Here is a 25,434-nt window from a genome sequence, read left to right as displayed (position 1 = left end):
CTGGGTGCTGTCAGAACTTGATGTTGCACGAAGCCCAAGCATGAGGCAAGCAGGAGAATAGTTGCAGTGCAAACGTCACTGGTACCAACCAGTGTAACAGCAGCACTTTTCTGGCCCGGCCATCAGGTACACGGGATCTCCCTATATAATTGTCCAGAAGAGTAGACCAGCAGAGGCACTTTTGCCTGTATGTCTCTCAATTAATCCTTGCCGTTATGCTGAGAAACTTCTCAGAGCTTGACGATTTTCCGTCTTGAGAAGGATGCAAGGCAAGGTCTATGCATGCAGTCATGTTGCGAGGAGGTGGTCAGCATTCTAAAGACCTCAGGCCACTCACTATGACGGCAGAGCGAGGATGGCAATCCTGGCAGGGGGGAAAGGGTGCAGTAGCCGAGCGCTAGAGGTTTATGTTTACAAACATGCTTAATCTCAGTGCGACATAAGCCTTGTTTGCAGGCTGACAGGTTACATTTGTTTGGCTGACATATCGGAATTGATAATTGCCGCCGAGTGTTTATGTAAAGATACAACGTTGGGCTGATATCATATTTGCAAAGCAGGATGAAACAATATGTACGTTGGTCCGTTCAATGTCTCATGTCGTTTATTCGTCTAATCGTAGGTGTTACTCAGACCTCTTGAGTGAGTTCTATGCTGTTAATGGTCCACCTGTCACTACACCATCGGTTCAGTGTTCAAAACGAACCAATCCAAACTGTGTCGTTTCTAGGCAAAGGATTCCCTCGATTAACGTGTCTCGACACGTTGAGAGCAAAACTGTCGCTTAGACCCCTCCATAACCTTGTTGGCGGCGGAAGCTGCCCCGGTCCAATGGGATGATCCCACGGGTAATCCGGGACCTAGCATCTGAGATGGCGCTATGTGCCCTGTGTGAGCTCAGTATTATCCCGCAAATGCACGCCAAGAAGCTTACGGCAGCCGCAGTCTGTCGTCAAGGTTGTACCGCTCAGGCATTGCCAAGACTGCCAGTGACACGACACTGACTTGGGTCTAGGTCTTACGGGTACCTAGATATCTGCCGCCACTAATGGAAAGCTGGCTTAGTTCCGCCCGCAAAAGCCGGAGCAGCTCGGTTCTCGAAAGATTCGCTTAGTAGAACTAGAAGCTCAACTCGGACACATGAATCATTTCGGCTCCGGAATCTCCTGTTGTTAGCTTCCAAGAACTGCGCCGCAGATAAGATGACCCGTTTTGATAGGCCCCTGTACATCCGTTGGCTGTGCTCTCCATGCAGGGCGGTCTGTTCACTGTTCGTGACACTTCGGCAAATAACTCGTCACATCATGAACCTGTCCCCGCTTACTCTACAACGCCAATCCTCTGTTCATCACTTCCGCTCTCGGTGAGCATTGCGTGGGGTGACAGGATGCTTTTCCGCTGACAGCCCATGACCTTTTTCGTCATCGTCCGTTTCGGGACGGCCCGCATTCACGAGTTCAGCCAGACGAGGAATACAGGGGTTGAGTTTATTATTAATTTTCGTATACGACGAACCAGGCGCCTCCAGGCTGCCACTGTAACTCTTGGGTCGCAGTGGTTGGTCTGAGAAGGAATGCCGACACCTCAACAGCCTGCGGAGTATTACGGTGATACCGCGGAAACACCTATTTCCAGCCAATTTACTCCTCGTGTCAGCGTCGTTCTAAATTATCATTATCCACTTTCTCCCCCAATGCATGTCATTGCAAGTTCCATGGCCATGTCAGAGACCCCATTGCATCCACCGTCTCTACAGATCTAATTATTAAACCCTGAAAGTACATGGGACCCTCAAGGTTGACTTACCATCCATTGCTTCCCACTGATTACTCGGGGTAGCCATCGGCGCAGCCAGTAAGTCGTCCGCAAACGTGGCCCAGTTCGGCATCATCGTGCCATCAAGGATTGGAAACTGTGAGCCGAGACCTGCTGGAATCTCTATCACCCCACATGTCAGCTTCAACACTTCCTCTTTGTTGGAAGACAATGGTGACTTACCTGATTGATAATCGTTGATGCTGGAGGAGGCATACCCTGAAGGAACACCGAACGACATGGTTGAGTCGAACCCTGAATCTGTATCTGAGGTATTATTGACTCCGAGAACTACCGCCAATGCTTTCACAACCTTTCTCGCCTCTTTGGACGAATTGCTCGACTGCAACCAGATGTCGTAAGATCTTCTGAGGGAAGCCAGGATGGTTTCATCCATCGGCGCTGACTCAGAATCCTGCATGCCCTCACGTTTCGTGTTCTGCAGGTAATAACACAATATGCTAGTCGCAAGCAAAAAGTCGTGGTTGACTAATGAAGAAACCCTCCACCTTTCTTGGTAAAGCTGACAGAAGGGTTGTGTCTCTTCCTGCAGTATGTGTTGGTAGTCTAGAAGTTTGAGTGCTGATTCCAGGACGATGCGCTTGGAATCGGCGGAGTTTGCTGGGGGCCCGAACATGAACTTTCGGTGGAGAACAATCTTTGCGCGGTAGAACAGGGTTTCTAGAACGACCTTTTGCATGATGTTCTGGGGAGAGTCCGTGATGCAGCGGGCAAAGGAATGCCACTTGAGACAGTCCGGGATCGACTTGCGTGCCTCATCCAATTTGTTGTCCATTCTCTCTACTTCAGTGAAAGTGTACGGTCGCACATCAGCAGCAAAGTCCCAGATATATCCGACCGTCGTCATCAATCTTGCTTTGACAAGACGGTAAAGAATCGGGGTCAATTCTGTGTCTGGCCTTGATGGAGGCATCTCAACTGTCGTCTTGTCAAAGTCATTGTCTTGAAGATTAGACGGCTCTTGCGTATCAGTCTGCCACTGTTTGATCATCCTTGGCAGTCCCATCTGAGCAGAAAGTACAAGATCCATCTCAACTAGAGTCGCCCAGACCCTTCTCCGCATCTCCGCAGCAAAAGACGACATGCCCTTGAAATGCTTCGGATCTCGATGATACCCCTAGTGACGCGTTAGTCAGGGAATGAGCACCGGAAACGGTACCCTGAGCCTACCATATGCAGGGCAATCTGAACCGTGTTCCCCGTCAGGATCCAAATGTCGATCTCCGCATCCGTGCTTGAAAACACCTCAGCGGCAATGTACAGCATAAGCGTCTCCAGCACGTAAGGGCCACCTTTGGTGTAGTTGCCAAGAACAAGACATTGGCCAATCCTCAGTCTGTACGCATCCGCCATCTTCTGTAGATCTCTCTCCATGGACAGGGCCGCGGGGGACTGCACGCCAGGGTCGAGGCGGAACTTTTCGAATTGGGTTGCCAAGCACATGATGGTGAACAAAAGGCCCAACCAGAGCGGCGACACTGCAGATGGATCATCCCAGAACTCTTCATACTAAGATAATAATGGGTTAGTCAATCTGAATAAAGCGATGAAATTGTGCTTCCGTACCTCCTTGAGGAATTGTACACTGTGCAGTACGGCTGGGCGCGGGGTGTCAGCATGGTGGTTGCATGATAAAGCTGTATGAGAAGACTAACCGGGTGACATCTCGAATGAGTTAAAATAGCGTGAGACCAATCGGTCTACTACCGGGCGGGTAGGGATCGACGCCAGTATCTCGTCTTTGCTAGCGGGCTTGCGGCAGCCGTAGAACAACTGGGGGCCAGTCATCTCCGCACCAGGCGACTCGACGCCCTGGACATCAGGATGTGACAACTCCTCTTCGTTGTCGAAGTGATCTTTGAGCTCGGCAATCCCGTCGAGAACAGCAGCCCAGTGCGAACTCCCCACGTAATTCGCGCCTCCGCCCGGAAACTGCATGCTACCGTAATCGGCGGGTGAAGCGACAGGCGTGGCCACGGGGGAACGGGTACTTCCAACGGGGGAACAAGGCGTTCCTCCTCCGTGCTGGCCATGGTTCACGGAAGACTGCTGCATCAGATCAAACACAAGACTCTCGAGGTGGCGGATGCGGTCCTGTGTGGTCACACGAGGCTGGTGTGCCGCATCGCCGCCTGTCACTCTGTCAGAAGCGTACGAGCACGACAGGCCGAGCTCTCGTTGCACACAGCTGCTGCAGGGTCTTTGACGGTCACATCGTAGTCTTACAAACGGGACAAAGCGTCAGCACGTGGTGGGGGGCATCGCTTGCAATAGAGTTGTGCCAAAGCGGAGAGGGACGGAAAAGAGAGACGGCAAAGTGCATTGCATGGTTACGTACTTTCTCCTCCTACACAGGTTGCATGACAGCTGCGGCTTTTCGCGCGGTCTGCTCGACGGTAGACGAGCCCTGCCCTGCGGTGTTTTCCCTGGTCCCCACTCCGTGATAGAGGTAGGACGCGATTCCTGGTCCGCCATGGATTCAGGGACAGAAATGATTGATAGAGAGGTAATTTCGGAGGCGAAATGTAAACAAACGGAGTGAGAATTGGCCGTGGAGTGTCGGAACAAACTAACTTTCACGTTGAGAAATAATGTGCTGACAGAGTGAGAATCTAACCCAGAAGGCATAAGCCAAGTTACGGTATTTGTCCTGCATCTGACGCACAATCCCTGTTAGTCCCCGGATCTGTTCATCATCCGCTCCGATCCTCCGCTCCGATCCTCCGTCCCCTTCCATGTCCGGCCCGATGCTCCAGCCCAGCCCTGCAGACATAACATCACTCAGCTTACTTGCTGTGTACCCCACACACATCACATTCCCCCATCCATATAACAAACCATCTCAAATGCTCATGAGAAGGTTTTTTTGTTTTGCAGATCCACTCTAGATAATCAAGTTTCACGTCGCATGCAGCATGCACGTATCAACTGTTGCGTTATCATCCCAGTAAGAAATATCACATTTTATAAGCGACAGATTGGTCCAAAGAGGAAATACTCTCCATTGTTTTTTTTTGTGTCGCAACAACCATGTCGACAACGCCTCATATGTCGCAATCAGGCTTTCAGGATGATCATTTGGAGGCTGGTGTTCGGGAGGATGTTGGGAATGAGACTCAAGAGAAGCCTTTGTCACCGACTGGAACAATGGTCGATGAGCCTCAGTCGAATCCCAATGTTGTTGACTGGGATGGACCAGATGATCCCGAGCATCCACTCAATTGGTCCAAGGCTCAGAAGAATTTACATGTTGGCATTGTGAGTCTGTTCACTCTTGCAGCGTAAGCAACTCACCATCTCTAATTAATTTAATGGAATGTCACTGACTATCGAGTAGAAACCTAGCTGCGACAATGTTTGCTCCAGGAGCAGCAGAACTAGCCGAGGAGTTCAACATCACCAACTCCACGGTCACAGCCATGACAGTCAGTCTCTACGTCTTGGGCTTCGCACTAGGTCCTCTTCTCCTTGCACCTCTGTCTGAATTATATGGCCGACTTATCGTCTATTACTTTTGCAACTTGGTGTACATAGCCTTCACAATCGGCTGTGCTTTCAGCACTGACGTCGCCATGTTTCTTGTCTTTCGCATTATCGCTGGCTGCGCTGCCTCAGGCCCAATGAGTATCGGTGGAGGGACTGTCGCAGATCTGTTCGTTCAGGAGCAGCGAGGAAAGGCCATGGCTCTCTTCACTGTTGGGCCGCTTCTCGGACCTGTAAGCGTTTCTCCACTGACTCACAGTATTTCACTGCCTAACTTGTTATCAGGTTGTTGGTCCAATTATTGGAGGCTTTGTCTCCGAGAACGTTGGATGGCGATGGACATTTCGCATCCTCCTTATCTTGGTAGGTCACAGCTCGATCTGTAGAGAATTTCTAATGCTAACAATTATCCTAGTCCGGCATCATCGCTGTGGTCACATTTGCCTTCATGAAGGAAACAAATTACAACGTCATCTTGCAAAAGAAGGCTTCACGAATGCGCAAACAAACTGGTAACGAGAAACTCGTAGCCAAGCTGAGCAGAGATGAGACTCCAGGTCAAATGCTGGCACGCGCTATTGTCCGACCACTCAAGCTGCTCATTTTCTCCCCAATCGTCCTCTTGGTATCGCTCTACACCGGTATTCTCTTCGGTCTCATCTTCCTACTCTTCACCACCTTCCCCTCCGTCTTCCAAGATGTCTACGGCTTTAACCCAGGTGTCGCCGGACTAGCATATCTCGGTCTTGGAATAGGCATGGGTCTAGGCTTGCTCATGTTCTCTGTCCTCAGTGACAAGCTCCTTGGTCGCAAGAAGGGCAACGAGAATGCGGCTCCCAGGCCAGAGGATCGTCTTCTTCTCATGAAATGGCTCGGCCCAATTACCCCCCTTGGGCTTTTCATCTATGGCTGGACAACAGAAAATGTCGTCCACTGGATCGTCCCTATTATCGGCACCTTCATCGTGGGATTTGGCTCCCTTTTTGTCGTCATCCCTGGTCAGATTTACTTGGTTGATTCTTTTGGAGCCGAGGCAGCTGCGTCTGCTTTGGCGGCCAATCTGTTGGTCCGTTCGCCATTTGGAGCCTTCCTTGACCTCGCAGCCGAGCCTCTGTACACGAAGCTTGGGCTGGGCTGGGGTAACAGCGTCCTTGGATTTATAACGCTTGCCTTCACTCCTGTTCCGTGGATCTTCTACACTTACGGTGAGAGACTTCGGACTCACTTCCAGGTTGATCTGTAACCTCAAGCACCAATTTCTCGTTTCATTCAACATTATAGAGGTACATACCGGGCTTGACAAGATATAAAATCCGCGGCGGAGAATGATCGTCCTGCTCGTATCATGGATAGAAGAGGTTGCTTAGGGAGGCCTACTGTCGTTAACTTGGTTTAAACTATCCCGTCACTTACAGAACCGGTACTTTGGAGTTCCTTGTTACCTATGTAATTTCAAAATTAATAGACTAATGCATTTGCGGACCTTTTATGAGTAATTTCATCTTTGAGATTGGCCTTATCTAGTAATCCGAGGAAATCGATCAAGGACAGCCGACACGCACAAGGAATCCGAGCACTAGAATAGGCCTTCTTATAAAACAAAGGGAAGTTTGGATAGTCATCAGCGGGCTCTCATTACATTTGTTTTAAGGTTCTACGGTAACGGAGTTTATTTGGGTGGACGATTAACCCCTCAACCTCCTACGCCGTCGTTGGTTTCGGACTTGTCATAGCACTTCCACAGGGTTCATTGCCCATGGATAATATGCCACACAGATAACTGCAAATCAATTTGGTTCGGTGTTTTTCTATACTACAAGGATACTGCTTTGAGTTACCATATACGGAGTACTACCTTGACCGAAAGTTTGTAACCCGCTCCTTTGCAAGGGATTCGCTTAAGCGGCACAGGCGTCACCTGCTACACCTGTCCATATACATGCTGATCATTCCTTCCAAACTAGTATATTGTGATCCAGTCGGCATTACCAGCTTCCCTTTGATACCTTGTACCTTGAAGACTGTTGATTTCCTAAAGTTCTGGCGGTGCTTTCTGGACCTACATAACCTAGTATTAGTACAGTACCTGACGTAGTTCTGAAATCGTCCATTACAGAATGAATGAATCCTCAGATGCATAAAGTTAACCTAGAAAGAATTGCTGTATTATTGATTAGAATGAGGCTTCCATGAGGACGATACCGTACTCTAAATCAGGTTTTTTCTATATTAATTAGATCCCTGTATCCTCAGATATGTCATTCAGGCCTTTTCCTACAGATTCATCTGCCGAAATATGGCCGCTAGACTAGCGGGATATCTAGATGAGACCCACTGGCATAGGCAATTAACCCTGGCAGTTTATACTTTCAAAGGATCTTATAATAATCCTCTCACAACTCGGCAAATCTTCTGTTTCCTTCCTGACAGAAGATCTGCAAATCTGGGCCCACTGCGTTGTCTTCAACGGTCTCTGATTGGAGGGCTCGCCATTAAGTCGGCTTTACAACTCTTGGGTTCCGTAAAGCCGAAGGATGTTCAGAGTTTGTAGGATCTGGGAGCAAAGCACGGCTGCGGTGGACCATCGATGATTTCCAAAGTTTGTTACTTGAGTACCTTGTTTTTGTGTTGCAACGTCTGTATCCATGAGATAGCATCAAAGGAGGAGTTAAGCCCTGGTTTGGTATGAGGAACTACGTATATGCGAAGTTTGATATCTATATAAAGGGCTGGCGCATCACTACCGTTTGTCCCTTAGGATAACCAACAGAAAACTCAACTGTTATTAATTACGGTCTAATCTACGAGTCTCGAAAGATAATGCTCTTGTCTCTTGCCATTATCGGCGGCCTAGCTGTCGTCTCTCAAGGCTACGTTTGTTCGTTGCCATATACACAACACAGAAAGACTACTTGCTAATGTCCCCATAGTGACTGCCTACAAGAACGTCGACAACTGCGAGGCAGAGGGCGACACCAACTACCGCATCTACGAAGGCGACTACGACGGATGCCAAAAGTTCGGCGGCCAGTCGGGCTCGACCTGTACCGAGTACTCCAATGGCGGCACCATCGGGCCCAATGCTTGTTCGAGTGACGTCTGGGAGGTGCATTCTGTTGCTCTCGATGGGAAGACACAGATCAGTGGCGCGCAGCTTTGCTACACGTGTACTTACTACACTGACGAGAATTGTGGATCTCTGAACGAGAGTCCTCAATGGTACTGCGATGGCTGGGAGGCGGGCCCAAAGTCCTTCCGATGTGTAGGTCTTCCTTAGATATATATCCCAAGATGAGATGAGGCTGACAAAAGATTTAAGCAACTCGCTCAGTCTCCTAGCGACTGCTAGAGGAGAGCTGACACCTAAGACAGCGGCCCACGCGGCAAAGACCATGAAGGATATTATTCGACTAAATAAGGGCTACTATAGGTAGCCCTCTTGCGAGTGTAAGGTTGATTTGTGGGGATTGGAAGACTGGGTTGATAGGAGGCCTGTTTGAGTCTGCTCCAAGGCCTGGGATGAGGACGACATCTAAACTTCTTTTCGTTACTATCAGCTTAGTTTTGCACAGTGTCATAGTCACTAGCACTAATAAGTCTGACAGTTATACTATCCTACTTATTGGAGCACCTCTAGATTATAGATGCTCCAGTTTTGATAACTTCTGATGCGTGTGCCGAGTTTTATGGTGAAATAATCACTACTAAAGACAACCCTAAGTAGTATCTAACCTCCATCTCTAGTTTTGAAGCGCCAGAACCTATGACGTAAAGAGATTGACTTTTGGTTTGAATCTTCCAGTTTCGGCTCGCTCTCGCTAGCTCTACCTAAGATGTGCTTTTGTCTTTCTCTGGGTTCTCTGATTAATATTGGCATAGTTGTGGTATAGACCTCCGTCACCCTCTCTTGTACAGATCTTATCGCGCTTTCTTGGGCCTAGTCAGTCGTATTGCGTTAGCGTTAGGTGTTCTAGAGCTGACCTCAAACGAGAGATTTACCTCACGATGTAGTTTGTTGAGCTCCATCTCAGCGCGCCCTGCTACCTGACTCAGCGTCAATGTATCTTTGGCTGTTGGTGCATATGTTTGAGAGAAATAGATATCCGAATCCGCAGAATATGTAGAAGGTATAGTAGCGAGTGGCATAAAGCTCCGAGTGAGTGGTGGTGCAGTTTGTCGTGGAGTCCATTTTCCTTGTTGAGCAGGCCGCAGTCTGAATCTGTCACTCGACAAATCGATGCCACTGATCAACGTAGCTAAAGAGATGGAGAATTGAACTTCACGTAGCGCTGGGGTGAATATATCTTGCGAGATTCGTGTGTAAAGCGAAGACCACTCAAATATGATGTAGAACGTCAGGCGCAACTCGACAGCAACTTCACGCAATTCCTTTATTCTCCTCAGCCATTGACTCTTTTTGGATTACTTCGATGTGAGATGATGTAGCTGACTTACCGATACATCCTTAGATTCTCGTGGCCGATGATCAGTCGTGCGGTTGGCATTGTAGGACTCATCCCAACTAATGATGTAGGAGATCCTATTCATCACTTTTTTAAAACGGTCGATCTTCTCTTCATTCATGCGTTGGAGCCTCTCAGATACAGCTCTGTAGGAGTCTTGAATCTCTCGCACTCCGCCTATCGCAGCGGCTAGTGAGCTGCCCAGTTCCTGGAACGCCTGACCTATGGTGGCCTGCAAGATGAGAATGGGTTTTCAGTTTGCGCTATAAAAAGGCAATGCCAGTTGGAGGAAGATAACTTACGTTACGATTGTGCTTCTGAGTCAAACGCTCTATTTCGATTTTGAGATCACGAGTTTGATCTTCGTCTTTGTCGTCTAATGTCGCTTTGTAACCCGAATGCTCCATCCCTTCCCGAAGGACGAGAAGTGCACATAGGAACATGCCGGATAGAATAATGGCTCTGAAGAGAATACCAGAGAGGAGCAGTACAGTTAAAACTGCGATCAAGAGTGGGATGGCATATGTGAAGTCAAATCCTTGGGTACCCTTTTTATCCGAGGAGTCTGGGTTAACTGGCGAAGGTTGATCAACGTATAAAAGACCATTTAAAAGTAATGGATACCTACTATGATAGCGACGTGCTTTAAATTCTGCTTTGGCCTTTTCTAACTTTCCACTCAAGAGGATAATAAGCTTCTTATTATCAGCTGTGCATCATACGGTTAACACTTCTACTAATGACGTTTGAATAGGATGTACGCTTACTAGACATATTATTGACAAGCGTTTCAAATTCTTGGATGACAGAGAGCAAATCAGTCCAAGATTCGAAACATGCACTCGCGTGCGGGTGAACGTCGCAGAGGTACCGATGTACTCGGTCCCATTCATCTCGAAAAGAAGAGTATGCAACGGCTGGATTATCTTTGCGAAACAGTTCTGTGACACGATGAAGCTGGTTTCATGATTAGGATAGACTCGGATGTAACGATCTACTTACCGAACCGCGAGAAGACGCAAGCTCCCAAGAAGTGCCAGAAAGCTTGGCCAAATTTTGTTCAGATTTCGCAAACGCTTCTTGGTACAGTCTTGAGCAGCTCTGGACTTTCTCTCCAACTGTGAGTAGACTTCCATGGCTGTTGTAGCTGCCAGGGATCTCGAGTGTCGATACATCAGACTCCAAATGTGCTACGAGGAGGAGCTGGCCAAGAGCTGCGATAGCCTTTATACCGCTCACGAACTTGGGTCCTTAGTCCATTCGGCATTCTTTTGCGTGGTTGTTATTAATGTCGGCCAAGAAATCGGAGCACATGATGCATTGCTTCAAGCGAGAGGCTTATGTTGGTTTTGGGTCAGAAACGGCAGCTTGGTTTCTTTTTATCGCTTCTCTTTTTCCCCGCGCAAGAAATGGAATTAGATGGGAAAGAGACCGATGCCTTTGTGACAGTGAGAAAGGGCGGATAATTATGATTCGTTATCCGTATCTGCGGCATGTCACTGCCATTGTTGACCCCGTTAATAGGAAGTGTGGCTTGCCTATCAATGTAGGACTCTCAAATACCAGCCAGCTATAGGCTACTCTGTCACTCAAGAATCGAATTTCGGACATTCATGGTCTGACGCTCTGTTCCTGTGTGGTACTGTATCAGCCACAGAACATGTGAAAGCCAGTCACACAAAGCCACGTTGATGTGATTGATGCTCACGGCTCAATGGGGCTGTTGAGGCCCAACCCAGTACACCATCATCTACAAGTGGCGTTCTCGCCCACCAATTGCAGTTCCCAACGCCTCCTTGTTTTCAACCCACTGAGTTGTGAATCTATGCACTGCAGAAAGCTGAAGGGAAAATGTTGAGATAAGCACCTCAAACCAGTCTTGCCTAAAAGGCTGGACACAGCCATGAAATAATTATTTATTCTCGCAGCGGAGTTTGTGTTTGACTCGTGCACGATTGCTACGTCAAAATGGAAGCAATAAATCTCAACCAACTGCGCACCATGGTTGATGCCATGATTGGGAGCTGCGATCAAATTGTGTTCATGCTAAGAAATACTCGAGAACAATGGCACGATGCGCCATACTTCCTAACGCCGATCATGGAGAGTTGTCAAAAACTTCATCAAACGATATCTCAGTTTCGTGATCACCTGCGCGATGAGACGGGTCTCCCGCTCGACGCCCTTCATTCCATCTTTAGTTCATTTCAGAAGGTTCTGAGTTGGGTCGACAAGAGTGCCCGAGAGATACAACCAATAGGCAACAGTGCAGCAGACAGAAATCTTTGGAAACGATTCAGACAAGAAGTTCCCGATTCCACGCTCAAGAATTGCAGCAATGAGCTCGATAAGCAAAACAGTTCGATCGGAAGACCCGTAAATATTCTAAAGCTGTAAGTTAATCATTCAACCTTCGTTCTACTCATCCCACTGATGGTGAACCAACCAAGACCGCTAGGCCAGAGGCAACGTTCCTTCTATCAGCTTCATTCTTGGATAAAAGAATATGGCCATAGCTCATCAATCGGAGCCTCCGGTGGTGCGAGATTCTCATTCAGTGCATTTAAAATTCCCTCTCAGAAACTCTCCTATCGCTTTCGACGACAGGCCATCGAAGCCATAACAATTTCTTCATTTGGATGGTTGGTTGTGATAAGCTTAGTGAGCGGGGTCATCTGCTCTCTGCTCATACCGGATATCAATGTGAAGGGCAAAGTTCAAGCCTGCATTACTGGTCTCACATCATCTGGCGCTTGGGCCCTATCGTTGATTGAAGGACTGGTAAGAGAGTCTGTAACCTCGCTGCGGATGTTGATAAAACTAGTATTTGATTCGTTGTCGAGCCTGACAGGACTTCTGAAAATCCCACTGATCCAGCTGGCACGCTGGCTTTCGTGGCTCGGTACTCAGATGTTCAGCTCCGACCCTCCTGGGGCATCTCATGTAAGGCTACAAGTTGCCTCATAGTTTTAATAAGTGCTGACCGACGACAGATCCCTAAGTCTGCCAGCCGGGAAGAACTGAGCGTGGCCCTTCTGGAAGCGGCGACAGTTGGCTCGCTACGAGACGCGGCAGCTCTCCTAAAACGAGGAGCGCGATGCACCATACGGGACGAAAATCTCATGACACCTTTACATTTAGCAGCAAGTTGGGGACACTACGCTATCCTTGAGCTCTTAATAAGTTACAAAAACAAGGACTGGTACGCCCAGGGCGGTATAACGCCCATACATCTTGCAGCAAGATACGGCCACAGCAAGGTGGTGAAGATGCTGATATCGAATGGTGGGCACGATTGGATAAACGATAGGGCTGATAGTCCCGTAACTTTGCAAAAGTTCAAGTTTCCACCAGTCATCGCACACGCAAAGACCTTTTCGGCACGAGAACTAGCAGCTATATATGGTCATGAAAACGCAGTACTTGCCTTCCCATCGACCAAGAAAGATGACGTTCTTCATGCCATGTCCTCAGCATGTGCATTAGGAAACCAGAGTATGGTAGAGACGATATGGCGTCATCACAAGCAGAGATCGTACTTTAAGAGACATTCAAACCCAACAAGACTGGTCAGCACGTTCCATGCACCGCCGCTTCACTTAGCCGTCACTTCCGGAAACCCTGCACTGGTCGCTTATCTCCTCGAACGTGATTTTCCCGTCAATGATCAAAGTACCGCCAAGGACTCGCAGTATAGCTCCCCTGCGCACTATGCCGCTATAACTGGCTCCGTAGAGATTCTTTATCTCTTAAAGAGTAGCGGAGGCGCCATGGCAAGCTTGGACTTCAGGAACCGGACACCGCTGTCGTATGCTGTCGAGTACGAGCATGTACAGGCTGTTTCGTTTTTGGTGAGGCAGGTGCCTTTATATCGAAGCACGTCTAGTGAAGATACCGTAACCTTGCATCTCGGCTCGGGACACAGAGAGCATATGAAAGGTTGGAATGTTATGAATGGCGAAATAAGGAAAATTCTTAAACAGATAGGAATTTGATGTGACGGTCTCAAGGAGTCAATTACAAACAGCTGCTAGCTATGAAGGTCCTCATATTCATGTTATATACACTTCGCTGCCCATTATACCTCTGATGCACCAGCCAGAACATGTAGTGATCAGAACTAGCAATCCTTCAGGCATCAGTCGTCGTCTGTACGAGAGATAGTCTGGTGTAACCTGTGCTCCTTGATGAAGCTCGCTGCGATCAGCCCCAAGACGGCCACGCCGAGTCCAGTCAAAAAGACTCCTCGCAATGAAATCTCGTATGCCTTATAAACGCCGTCACGCCACGCATCAGGGAGCCGCTTTAGCTCATCTGAAGATTCAAGAAGTCGCTTTATTATCTCAGAAGATCCTTCCTTGCTGTCAAATCGTTGATGTAAACCGCGTTGTAACGAGTTTTGATACACTACCGACGCAATCGTGACGCCAATCGTGGAACCCATCGATCGGAATGCGTAGTTGGCAGAGGTTGCTACAGCTTGATCGTCACGCGACACTGCCGCGACTGTTGCGATTAGGGACACTGATAACATGCCACCATACCCCACTCCAACCAGGAAGACATAGGTCAAGACGAGGGGGGTCGGTGTCTGGATCGTCATAATGCTGAGGCCAACGAAGCCCAAAGCAGAACACGCTATGACGGCCATTCCCAATGTTCTGTATCTTCCTGTACGTTTCATTATGAAGCCGCATGTGAGAGAACTCAAAGCGGTGCCTGCACTTTGCGGCAAGAGACGAAGGCCGGCAGCTGTTGTGGAGTAGCCATTGACTTGGAAGAAGATGGGGACGTAATATGTAGCCATGAATAGGATCATAGTCACAAGGCAATTCATCAGACATGCCGCGAGTACTGTCTGATCAAGCAATAGGTGCATGGGAATGATAGGTTCCGTGGCCCATCTCGACTCAACAAGAACAAAAGCCCCGGCAGCTGCCACTGAAAGCGGCAAGGAGACCAGGACCAGCGGATGATTCCATGCAACGAGACTTCCACCAGAATTGAGGCCCAAGAGTAGTAGAATAAGAGTCAAGGACAGCGTGAAAGCGCCCGAGAAGTCGACCCTCGACAATCTCGACTTATCACTGTGTTTGGTGGGAGTATTACGTAGGGTAATAGAAACGAGAATGGTGGAAATAGTAATCAATGGCACGCGACTCAGGAAAGCGGTCCTCCAGCCCCAGTGGTCATTGATCCAACCTCCGAACAACCCACCAAGACCAGCGCCAACGCCGTAACAAATATGCACAAAGCCTTGGATAACGCCACGTCTTCTCAAAGGTACGAGGTCACTGGCAACGAATGATGTAATAGCATTGAGACCCCCGCCACCCATGCCCGCCACGACCCGTCCAGCGAGAAGCACCCATTTCGAGGTCGCGACTCCACACAGTAATGTTCCAAGACCAAAGAGTATGTTGCAGAGGACGAGGCCTGAGCGACGGGAGAAGATATCGGTCAGTCGACCGGAGAGAGGCTGACAAGCTGCGTTTGCGATGAGGTATGATGACCCAAGCCACGAGACGAGGGTCAGTGATCCAAAAGTGTTGGAGATGGGGACGGAGAGGGTAGCGACGATGGTAGTGTCGAGAGCAGCGAGGAAAACACCGATAAAGATACTGCCAAAAACAGCGACAAGATATTTAATTGAGGGCTCATCTTTCAGAGCTGCACTCTCTGTATCGTTGGGCTGGTGAGGAGGATGAGGTTTTGCGCGGTGGTGGGAGAGAAGAGGTGATTGTTCATTGACGAATCCGCTAGAAGCGTTGCCTCTGTTGCTAGACTGTGGCTGTTTACCATTCATGATACAATAACCCAGAGACGTGGAGGGGAACTTGGAATGTGTGGTAAGCATATTTCGAAAGCTGCTGAGGAAGAGATAAAATAGAAGTGGAAGTGTGAAGAGAACTGGGTTTGTAGTGGAAGGATGAGAGAGCAGGGAAATGGCTGAGGACGTATTACTCGGCAAATCTTGCAATGGGAACGGGACCAAAAGGCTGTGCTACCATAATTATGACGCTGGTTGAGCAGCCTTCGGGTATGTCGGTGAACAGAAAGGGCAACGCCATGTTTTGAGAAGTGGGAGATTCGTGGGGTTAGAGTTGGCGAGGCATCGCCTGATTTGGGGCCACTTTCAATAATCGTTTGGTGGGAACACAAACGGATAGTGACAGTTCTACACGAAGCTAGTGATGAACACCAGACGTAGCAGACTTCGGCTCATGATTGCACGCATTATGAACCTTGTAATCACCTTGGTCAAACAGGACTGAGCGTACGCGAGAGGGTAATAATTGCATTATAGTATCAGTGGCCCGCAATCCTAAATCCGTTGCTATTCACAGTTGTTACGCGCTTCTTTGATCCAGTTCATATTTAAGCACCTATCGTGTCTAGAAAAGTTAACTACGAGGCTCAGACCTTTAACCCAAGATCTTTATCCATACCCCCTGTAGCAACAGAATCAACCCTCTGCTCCTCCATAGTCTTATTAAAACTACTGTACTTGCTAAGAAACCACTGCTCCGCTGTAACTTCCTCCCCATCCATCCCCTTGAAAACAGCACTATCACTAGCCCGAAGGAAGTAAGCAGCCGAGTATCTATCCTCCATCATCTTACCCCCCGGAGGCAACACTCTATGCATAGCCGATCTAAAGCGTCGCTTAGAAATAAAGCGAAGTGTATCAGCAACGTTGATAATCGCATGACCTGGCTTGGCAGCGACGTATTCCCATTTATTAGTAGTAGGTGAGATTACCTGTAGACCAGGCTGTTCTGTAAACAGAAGGGTAAACGACCCAACGTCTGTGTGGGCGTTGTGGCCGCGAGCTGTTTTGTCGTTCAGCACGTCACTGAGGGGATGGTGGATGAAGAACATTGTGCTCTTGGAGGGGAGATGGTCGGGATGATAGCTCTCGAAGCGGTCATCGTTCTCGAGGCCTGCGGCGTCGGAAAGACGGGATAGGAGGGTTTTTAGAAGGAAGTGGGCTGAGAGCTGGAGAGTTTCGAAGAGTTGGAGGTTCTTGTGCACTACGTCTGGGAGATGGGAGCGATTAAGAAGACCAACGCGGCTGATCTGGAGGGTGTCAGCTGAGCGGCTAGCGTTGGGGTGGACATGCCATAACTTACTCTGAGAGCTTCGAATCCATCTCGGGTGTTGATATTGACTCCCGACTGCACTCCAGGTGGTTTGAATCTGTGAAAGGATGAATGGTGCTAGCAGATCTCGCCAGATTGTAGCAACTTACCCGTGAGCATCAGATATAGTCTCGGTCTTCATCTTTTCTTCGAGCGGCTGATCAAACCACTGCTTCATTACTACCCAAGCATCCTCTAGGGTTTGCAGCATCTTGCCAGAATCCCAATCGCGAAGATTTAGATAAAAGAAGCCATGGTCTTCACAAGCAGACAGCAGGTTATCCTGTTCGGTGACATCTCCGTTGAGCAGAGAAATGAAGTTCAAGGTATGAAGGCTGGCTTGCTCTGCGGTAGTTGTCGCAGACATGATTGCTGGTGAAATGCTGGAATTGGATTGAACGGAGCGTTTTGGATGCGAATAGGCAGAGAAGAAGTAACAAATGTATGTTGGACGAATGACAGGTGAGATGTATGTGATTGACTTGGCCGCGAGTACTTTGGCGATCATGCTGGTGAAAGAAACAACAGCGTGCACGCTGATACCACAGCAACAGATTAGCTGGAACTGGTCAAGCTACGAAAATCAACTAATGAGAGATCTACCCGAAAATACACAGCTGCAGATACGGTATCTTGGCATTTCAAAACTCTCTCGGCCTCCGGTCGCCGGCCAATGGGACATTATGCGGGATTAGAGTTCGTCACCCGAGACATGCCTATATGTTCTCGTATAGCTTAGACAACGGGCAGTCGCCTTCCGTTCTCCATTATCGTATATTCATCTTGGCAATAAACGATTTGTTGAGTCTGGCGAAGTGCTTGAGGTATTCCGACATGACTGGTGTGAAGATCGAGATCTATGATTTCGCGATAGGTTTGTCGTTGTCACAGACGAGTAGCATATATCGAGCATATCATGCGAAGAGATAAATAGTAGCTGCTGAGAAGGGAAAGTGTTTGGGTAAAAGAAAAGATCTTGGTACTCTAAAGCCATCGCTGAGAATCAACGCCATACTCTAATCTGACATCAATCGACACTGGCAATCTATCGGCATGGTCGTCCTCCCAGAACCCTTAGCCTCTTTCGAGCGCACTCGTCTTCTCTTCCCCCATCCATCTCCCCTCCACCCACTCCCAAATCTAACGCATCACATCCACTCAACCACGTCCACCAAAGCCCAGATCTGGGCCAAGCGCGAGGACTGTTCCTCAGGCCTCGGTCTGGGCGGCAACAAGATCCGCAAATTGGAGTATGTCATCCCATCAGCGCTAGCCCAAGGCTGCGACACTCTCATCTCGACGGGCGGCACACAGAGCAACCACATGCGTCAGGTCGCTGCTGTCGGAAGCCATCTTGGGCTCAAGACCATTCTTGTACCGCAGGTGCATGGGGGTCCGGGTTCTGAGGCTTTTGTTCAGGCTGGGAACGTGCAGGTCAATAGCATTCTCGGCGCTGAGATGGCTGCGCCGAATGCCGCGCTCGAGGATGTTGCTTCGGATGTTGAGAAGCAAGGCGGACGTCCGTATGTCATTGCTTCGGGTGCTTCAGCCCATGTGCACGGTGGCCTCGGCTTCGCGCGCTGGGCGTTGGAGCTTGTGGAGCAGGAAGCAGCTCATGGCATATTCTTCGACACCATTGTCGTCCCAGTGGCTTCGGGCGGTACCATCGCCGGTATGATCGCCGGCTTCAAGCTCGCCGACCAGTCTGGAGGTCAGTCCCGGTCCATAATCGGCATCGACACGTACAACAAGCCGCAAGGCGTTCTTGAAGCCACGATCCTTGAGATAGCAGAACGAACAGCAGATCTCATCGGAATAGGCGCAGATGCAGTTCAGCCTCACGACGTGATCCTCGATACGAGGTTCAATACCGGCACGCACACGGCCTGGGACCAAAATACGGCTCGAGGCGTCAAGTTGATTGGCAAACTTGAAGGGATTGTCACGGATCCGATTTACTCGGGGAGGACACTGGGCGCCATTCTGCACAAAGCCGAGAACAAAGAGCTGGATGGGAGTCGGTACGTGCTGTTTGTGCACACGGGGGGACAGGCGGCGCTCAGTGCGTTTCCCGACATGAGATGAGCTGAACCGAGATGCGGGGGCCTCGTGTTACGCAAACAGATTCCGTGTCACTCTGTCATCGGAGGATTACAAGTGCTCCTGTCCCGCGGATCCCGAGATTTGCCTTGTAGGTTGTATCGGAAATCTATGCATGTGTCCCAACAAATCGTGTTAGCTCCGCTATCAGCGGTATATACGATCGCCGTGACCATTCTACAAATCTCTTAGCATGCGTGTGTAATGTTTGTGTGACGTTGAAAGTGTCTCGACGACTAAGAGGTCTGTGCCGCGGCTTCGGGACATTTAATAAGGCGTTTTAGAGTGGATGTCCTACATTGTACCAAGTTTGTGTTCCGTTGAGCAGCAAATGGAGCGCCATCTGTAGTGAGACCTGTGGCCTGTAGTGCTCTGATGCCAATTCTCGTGATGGCGCCCTAGACAATGAGTACCTTGATCTATAGACCACCGTTCCGAGCCTGCGACAGCTGAAATGCATTCATCACCTCGAAGGCCATCAAATGTTTCCTCATACTTAAAACAATGAAGTAAAGCAATTCAACATCTCACCAGCCCAGCTGCATCATCCAATCCCTACAGTGTCATCTGATCCATTACCAATCACTTACTCCATCATGCTGTCCCAGCCCAACCCCTACGACAGCGTCGAGACAGCTAATCTCTTTACGGTAAAATTTAGTAATCTCTTCGACAAAGACTCAAAAGAACTCGATACTCTTTTGAAGGCATGTGAAAGAGATGGCTTCTTCTATCTCGATCTTCAGGACTCGTGCTCCGCCAAGTTGTGGAGAGACTTGGAAAGGGTGAGCGCGATCGCTAAGCGCTGGTTCTCGCAACCTGTTGAGGACAAGCTGAAAACCCCAACAGTATCGTTGGCACATGGGTTTGTTAATCCCACTGCATAGTGTGTGCATTAAGTCGACTGATCTTGTGTCCAATTAGATTTAAAGCTACTGGTAATCAATCAGGGGCTGTCGAGTCACTCAAAGATGGGTTTGAAGCGTTAAAGGTACTGTGAACAATATTTACCTCTTGCTGAGTATCTCTCACCATATCAGATTGGAAGAAGTGAGCTCCTCGGCCGCTGGGCTCTCCCATCCGTTGTCGAAGAAAACCTCGAGCTATTCGACCAGTTCAACGCGTCATGCCACTTCATCCTAAAACTACTTCTGGACTGCCTATCAGACGGGCTAAACCTCCGAGGCGCATCTCGCCTAGACACCCACCACCGCGATGACGCACGCTCCAAAAGCACGCTCTACTTCCTGCACTACCCCCCAGGAACGCAGAGCCTAAACGAAGTAGGTCAGAACATGCACACTGACATCGGCACACTGACCCTCCTCTTCGCGCCGCAATGGGGTCTCCAGGTCGTGTCCCCCGTGACAGGAGCGTGGGAGTACGTGCAGCCCCGCGAGGGACACGCGATCATCAATGTTGCGGATACGTTGAGATTTCTATCTAACAAGCGATTTCGCTCTGCGCTGCATCGTGTTCTTCCTATCGGGGGCGTGCAGAAGGAAGATCGGTATGCTGTGTCGTACTTTTTGAGAGCGGCGGATGATACAGAGTTCAAGGACAGTAATGATGAGGACTCAGATGCCAAGAGTTGGTATCTGACAAAGTATCATACCTACGAGCTGCCCCATGATGTGCAGGGAGAACAGACGGTGTTGTCTGGAGGTATGGCGCAGGAATTACAGGCTACATTCTGATGCATCTCGCATATCGATCATCCCAACGGTTTCAAGTCTGAGTCATTAGCCTTCTAGAAAATACACATACACCAGCATCGACATTATTTGACAACACGACGGTTTTTAAAGTGGCAGTATGCAGGGTAGTTGCTTAGCGTGATCGATTTCTTAAGCCGAGGCTGCAGATTTTCTCGGGCCCTCGCTCGCAAGCTAGTCCCAGCAAGGAATCGTTGAAAAGACCCTTAATCCACTTACGGCATCGTCACGATCCAAATGTAGCTTCGCGTGGAGTGAGCCCCTGCAACAAGTTGGAGAAGCCCTGGATCAGGTTGGTCGCATCATAGATAAAGCTATATACTTGATGGCTTCATTATTGACCGTTAGTATTGGCTACGGGAAGAAAAATTCTTTTTTTCCTATAAGAGGGGGAAAGCTAATGTTTTATTTTGATCGAGTGGCTTGGATCCATCCTATAGGATGTTAAAATGGCCGCCCAAATGAAACGAACATAAGTTGGAGAAGCCCAAAATAAATGTTGGGGATGATCGACAGATCTAAACTTACGTCACATTCTTTCGTCATGCACTTCCATTCAAGCCAAGTTTGCGACAACGTAAAGGATCGAGCTGAGGGAGGACATGTGAAGATGATCTGATAGCAAATAGCCCTCTCACAGCGCTGCAGCTTGTTCAAGGGTATCCCAGCTACCCCAGAATATCCATTTTAGCCCAAATAACCTATACCAATCCAAGTCGTTGGCGCCGTCGCCCTTGCTGAGAGTGGGTAAGTACACAAAGGGCTAAGTTTGCGAATTGCGGGATGATGCTATCGCGCACATGATCATGACACTTTGTCGCATTCACCTTTTGCAATGTGTGCCCCTCTTCAAAACTTGCCTCGGCTTTCGATCCAAGATTCATTTGGTCGGCCACTTCAACATCCCGTCCAAGATCGATCGATAAGTATTAAAGGCTGAGATCTCCGGTGATTCATCATATCTGATAACACGCATTGACCACAGTCAAACACCAAAAAAAAAAAAAAAGCAACTTCTTATCTGATCTTGATTACGATATACGACCTTTACAATGACGACGACGACTCAGTCAATGAAGTCGACCTGGCCACTCGCCGACAAGTCAGAGTGGAATGTTCATCAACAAATCATCCACGTCTTAGGCACCTATCCCATTATTCCAGGCAAAGAAGTCCCAGTACACGCCAAGTCCGAACGCATTCCTCACTTCTCCCAATGGCAAAGCCACGTATGGATCCTCTTGCACGCGTTTGTGCCGATAATCATACATCAATCATGGCTCTCGTCAACCGGCCAAGCACTACATCCATTCATTGTCTTTATGCTCTACTTTGCATCCTTTAGCTGGTCCGTTGTACGTTCTGTAAAAGCTACCGCAAAGCTCGGGCATCAATATGGATTCTTAGATGGAGATGCTCATCAGAGAGATGGAATTCCTGATATCGGTGTTGATAAGGTCGTTTCCTCGCTTTGGAAGACTACAGGGTCGAGGATCTTTATGGCGACACATCTCACCTACAGAGCGACACAAACCCCTGCTGATGTGATGAGCGACCCCAAGTGGTGGGCTTGGCTGTGGCTTCAGATCGGTCTTTACGGCATCGTCCTCGATTTCTGGTTCTACGTTTATCACCGCGCCATGCACGACATCGACTGGCTGTGGAAGTATCACCGCACTCACCATCTGACCAAGCACCCCAACTCTCTCCTCGCCGCTTTTGCCGACCACGAGCAGGAATTCTTCGATATGGTTGGCATTCCCTTCCTGACCTGGGCGACCTTCCAAGTCCTCGGTCTTCCACTCGGCTATTATGACTGGTGGATCTGCCATCAGTACATCGCCTTCACTGAGGTTCTAGGTCACAGTGGTCTTCGAATCTACGGCATGCCTCCATCGACCTTGGCCTGGCTCTTGAAGGGTGTCGGTATGGAGTTGATTATTGAAGATCATGACCTTCATCATCGAAAGGGATATAGAAAGAGTCATAATTACGGAAAGCAAACCCGGGTTTGGGATACACTCTTTGGAACATGTCACGAACGAATTGAGGCCAAGGACCAGAATGTTGATTGGGACAGGACGGTTTGGTTCCCGATTTTCTAAACAAAATCGTAAAGAAAAAAGCACATTCGTTATAGTTATCAGACTGATTTCGTACAAATAAACAAATAACCTTTTAAAGCATCATCTTTTGGTTTCGCAGCTATAGTTAATTATCTATGGGGCTTGTCACATTGATCTCACATTGATCTCACATTCATCATCATTTCGTCGTAGAGCCGGTTGCAAGACTCGACATCAACAACTGAGGTTCTTGAGGGGGACTTTTAGCCTCACTCACAGATATAATCACAAGCAATAGTAGTTCTCAATGACAACCTGGCATCAATTCGGGTATCGAAGCAAAACGCCAACAACCTCCAAAGCGTCCTTCGTAAACAGAATTATACTGTAGTGCTGCGCTCACACAAATCCCTCAAATGACTAACACTTCTTCCAGGCCTTCTTAGCTTATCCTTCAAAGAACCTTCTTACAGGATGACATGCTCTGTAATCCGCCGCATCAGAACTCAGTTATCACCAGCATTTCCGGCAGCGTTACCCCCAGCATCGGCACCAGCATTGGCACCAGCATTGGCATTAGGGCCGAGGCCCATGACAGGCTCTCCATCGACAAAATGAAAGTTTCCATCTCGAAACTCACGAAGCATGCGTGCCGGATGCAGTGTCCAGATCTTGTGCTGGATACGACGGGTCTCAATTCGCTGGCCTTCTGCGAGCGACTCGATAACTCGCAGAACCATGATACCTTCAGCATCAGTCGCGTAATCACGCAGCCACGCGATGCTCTGATATACCGCCGACTGGAAACGATACATTTCATCCATTGCCTCTTTGGCGGGCAGGAATGGAGGCATATAGGTTGGCGCGCGGCGAGGCGCACCGGTGCGTAGGGGTGGGTAGGTCTCTTTCATCTCGTGAATGGCTGCCTTCCAAAAGCCCAGTTGACCGACGGCGCAGAAGCTGATTACTGGGACGCTAGGCATGATTTTCTAGTGAGTGACTATGTGTCAGCAGGGTTGGGTGTGTTTGATGCTGGGGGATGGTACTTCTGATCGAAAATGATGATTCTCGATACTCACTGACTGACTAGGAGAGTGAGTTTGGGTATCGCTGTTGTGGTTGATGTTGATGTTGATAATCTTGGTGTTGGTGCGAGTGTGTTGGATGAAGAGAAGAAAGGAAGAAAGAAGGAAGGAAAAGAGATGTCTGTTTTCAAACTTGTTCATCTGCTTGCCCAAGATCTCTGATTCCAGTGTCACTACCCCTATGAGGGCCAGTGGCAGACGAGAGGATTTATGCATCTGTGGCTGTGCCAAGGTCTTCAGCGGCAGACCAACAGGACACTAAGGCACACAAACTGTCACTGCCTGAACAGCGGCACTGTTGTATTTGCCTCAGATCACACGATACTTAACAGCCTTAGCCATTGTTCTCTGAGAAGCTCTCCTAAACGTCCCTCGCAGGGACATATGCTTTGTTCGCATGCTACTAGCCCATGATATTATTATCTTTTATCTCGAAATCCGCAACTGGAACTGAAATTTCAGGTTATACCAGAGTGTTCACATGCGTCCCTGTCTGAGGGTTTGTCAGTTTTGTTTGTAGGAGAGCGGTCCAGCAGGAAGACGACTCAGGTTAATAGATAGGCAGTACGCTGGTCCTTGATTAGAATAAAGTGATTTAGCATGATTCGGCACTCGCAGAACGACACTGAACAGTACAGGTCAACATATGTGAACCTGATTCATGAAAAAGCTTGAAAGAGGGAATGATGACAATGTTTATCTTTATCTTCAATTGTCCCTTCTCATTCAAGCAGACCCACGATCTTATATCTCTCCAGAAAATGCTTAGGCCTCTTGTCACGCCAGTGTTTCCGAGGGTTCTATCATGAGTTGAAAGATCTGAAAGCTGAGACTTGGATCAAGCACCTCACAACCAGTATTCGACCACGATATGGCCCGCCGTCAATCATATCCTCTTGTACACTCAAAACCCTAGCTTGAACACGCCCTTTGAGATCCGCCAGTCAGAGAGGTGCTTTATCCAGATGGAAAACAAACGCATCACGGCAATTAATGATGGAGGACTGATTCTGATAAAGAGTGAAGGAGAAAAGACTGAAAAGTCGGTCGTCTGGATAGAGGCAAAAAGGCGACTCGATATCTGTGAGGTGGCTAACCGGCCATTTGTGTCCGAGGAATGACTGGGGCAAATGACATGCGAGGCTATTGCCGCGCGATCATCTCGTGAAGCAGATAGTGAACGCCATGACATTTTTATTGTCAAGACTACTCAGCAGTACATATGCTTCTTCCACTTTATCATCACGGCAGATCATCTCGAGGATCTTAAGCATGGGAGAATCCCAGCTAAAGCTATCAAAGTCACAGCGACACGTCGGTTGAATTTGGAACACCTACCTGATAGAAAGTGTATTGTTAAGAATGTACTACAGCTGGCGGAGTACCTGGGACAAATGGACGGGGAAGAAGAAGAAGAAGCGTCGGCTTTGCCCGACCTATGACTGACTCCCCACGATCAGAACATAACGTTCACTAAAGCATTTGAGCAAAGCAGAGCAGTGTATACAAGTATCTGTTCGTTCTGATTGCCTGAAATCATATAG

The 25,434-nt window shown here is 48.7% G+C and overlaps 11 protein-coding genes across 11 annotated transcripts; 6 read left to right on the top strand and 5 right to left on the bottom strand.

Moving 5' to 3' along the window:
• Positions 1-1,700: 1,700 nt before the first annotated feature.
• FPRO_03980 (uncharacterized protein) lies at positions 1,701-4,311 on the bottom strand (the record flags this gene model as incomplete). The annotated part of the gene is made up of 7 exons (XM_031223910.1): positions 1,701-1,750; positions 1,807-1,938; positions 1,999-2,953; positions 3,007-3,345; positions 3,403-3,434; positions 3,492-3,976; positions 4,175-4,311. 7 exons carry the CDS (start codon positions 4,309-4,311, stop codon positions 1,701-1,703), a joined length of 2,130 nt encoding a protein of 709 aa, XP_031089222.1.
• A 555-nt stretch (positions 4,312-4,866) lies between these two features.
• On the top strand, positions 4,867-6,562 carry FPRO_03981 (uncharacterized protein; the record flags this gene model as incomplete). The annotated part of the gene is made up of 4 exons (XM_031223909.1): positions 4,867-5,117; positions 5,174-5,552; positions 5,605-5,682; positions 5,735-6,562. 4 exons carry the CDS (start codon positions 4,867-4,869, stop codon positions 6,560-6,562), a joined length of 1,536 nt encoding a protein of 511 aa, XP_031089221.1.
• Positions 6,563-8,139: 1,577 nt separating this feature from the next.
• FPRO_03982 (uncharacterized protein) lies at positions 8,140-8,668 on the top strand (the record flags this gene model as incomplete). The annotated part of the gene is made up of 3 exons (XM_031223908.1): positions 8,140-8,197; positions 8,250-8,581; positions 8,639-8,668. 3 exons carry the CDS (start codon positions 8,140-8,142, stop codon positions 8,666-8,668), a joined length of 420 nt encoding a protein of 139 aa, XP_031089220.1.
• A 475-nt stretch (positions 8,669-9,143) lies between these two features.
• On the bottom strand, positions 9,144-10,918 carry FPRO_03983 (uncharacterized protein; the record flags this gene model as incomplete). Its single annotated transcript, XM_031223907.1, has 9 exons — positions 9,144-9,179; positions 9,233-9,256; positions 9,319-9,708; positions 9,775-10,014; positions 10,085-10,356; positions 10,411-10,491; positions 10,550-10,579; positions 10,654-10,739; positions 10,785-10,918. 9 exons carry the CDS (start codon positions 10,916-10,918, stop codon positions 9,144-9,146), a joined length of 1,293 nt encoding a protein of 430 aa, XP_031089219.1.
• An 832-nt stretch (positions 10,919-11,750) lies between these two features.
• On the top strand, positions 11,751-13,777 carry FPRO_03984 (uncharacterized protein; the record flags this gene model as incomplete). Its single annotated transcript, XM_031223906.1, has 4 exons — positions 11,751-12,175; positions 12,233-12,563; positions 12,660-12,725; positions 12,776-13,777. 4 exons carry the CDS (start codon positions 11,751-11,753, stop codon positions 13,775-13,777), a joined length of 1,824 nt encoding a protein of 607 aa, XP_031089218.1.
• Positions 13,778-13,920: 143 nt separating this feature from the next.
• Positions 13,921-15,588, bottom strand: FPRO_03985 (uncharacterized protein; the record flags this gene model as incomplete). Its single annotated transcript, XM_031223905.1, has 1 exon — positions 13,921-15,588. One exon carries the CDS (start codon positions 15,586-15,588, stop codon positions 13,921-13,923), a length of 1,668 nt encoding a protein of 555 aa, XP_031089217.1.
• Positions 15,589-16,199: 611 nt separating this feature from the next.
• FPRO_03986 (uncharacterized protein) lies at positions 16,200-17,291 on the bottom strand (the record flags this gene model as incomplete). Its single annotated transcript, XM_031223904.1, has 3 exons — positions 16,200-16,862; positions 16,916-16,982; positions 17,035-17,291. 3 exons carry the CDS (start codon positions 17,289-17,291, stop codon positions 16,200-16,202), a joined length of 987 nt encoding a protein of 328 aa, XP_031089216.1.
• Positions 17,292-17,977: 686 nt separating this feature from the next.
• FPRO_03987 (putative ACC deaminase) lies at positions 17,978-19,009 on the top strand (the record flags this gene model as incomplete). The annotated part of the gene is made up of 1 exon (XM_031223901.1): positions 17,978-19,009. The coding sequence occupies one exon, from the start codon at positions 17,978-17,980 to the stop codon at positions 19,007-19,009; it is 1,032 nt and encodes a 343-aa protein (XP_031089215.1).
• A 611-nt stretch (positions 19,010-19,620) lies between these two features.
• On the top strand, positions 19,621-20,721 carry FPRO_03988 (uncharacterized protein; the record flags this gene model as incomplete). Its single annotated transcript, XM_031223900.1, has 3 exons — positions 19,621-19,889; positions 19,949-20,015; positions 20,065-20,721. The coding sequence occupies 3 exons, from the start codon at positions 19,621-19,623 to the stop codon at positions 20,719-20,721; spliced, it is 993 nt and encodes a 330-aa protein (XP_031089214.1).
• Positions 20,722-21,791: 1,070 nt separating this feature from the next.
• Positions 21,792-22,844, top strand: FPRO_03989 (uncharacterized protein; the record flags this gene model as incomplete). Its single annotated transcript, XM_031223899.1, has 1 exon — positions 21,792-22,844. One exon carries the CDS (start codon positions 21,792-21,794, stop codon positions 22,842-22,844), a length of 1,053 nt encoding a protein of 350 aa, XP_031089213.1.
• A 467-nt stretch (positions 22,845-23,311) lies between these two features.
• Positions 23,312-23,788, bottom strand: FPRO_03990 (uncharacterized protein; the record flags this gene model as incomplete). The annotated part of the gene is made up of 1 exon (XM_031223898.1): positions 23,312-23,788. One exon carries the CDS (start codon positions 23,786-23,788, stop codon positions 23,312-23,314), a length of 477 nt encoding a protein of 158 aa, XP_031089212.1.
• Positions 23,789-25,434: the final 1,646 nt, after the last annotated feature.

The sequence above is a fragment of the Fusarium proliferatum genome (assembly GCF_900067095.1).
Source record: "Fusarium proliferatum ET1 genome assembly, contig: FPRO_scaffold014, whole genome shotgun sequence".
Taxonomy (NCBI): Eukaryota; Fungi; Ascomycota; class Sordariomycetes; order Hypocreales; family Nectriaceae; genus Fusarium; species Fusarium proliferatum.
The sequence above is the reverse complement of the archived record's forward strand: the minus strand, read 5'-3'. Positions and strand labels throughout refer to the sequence as shown.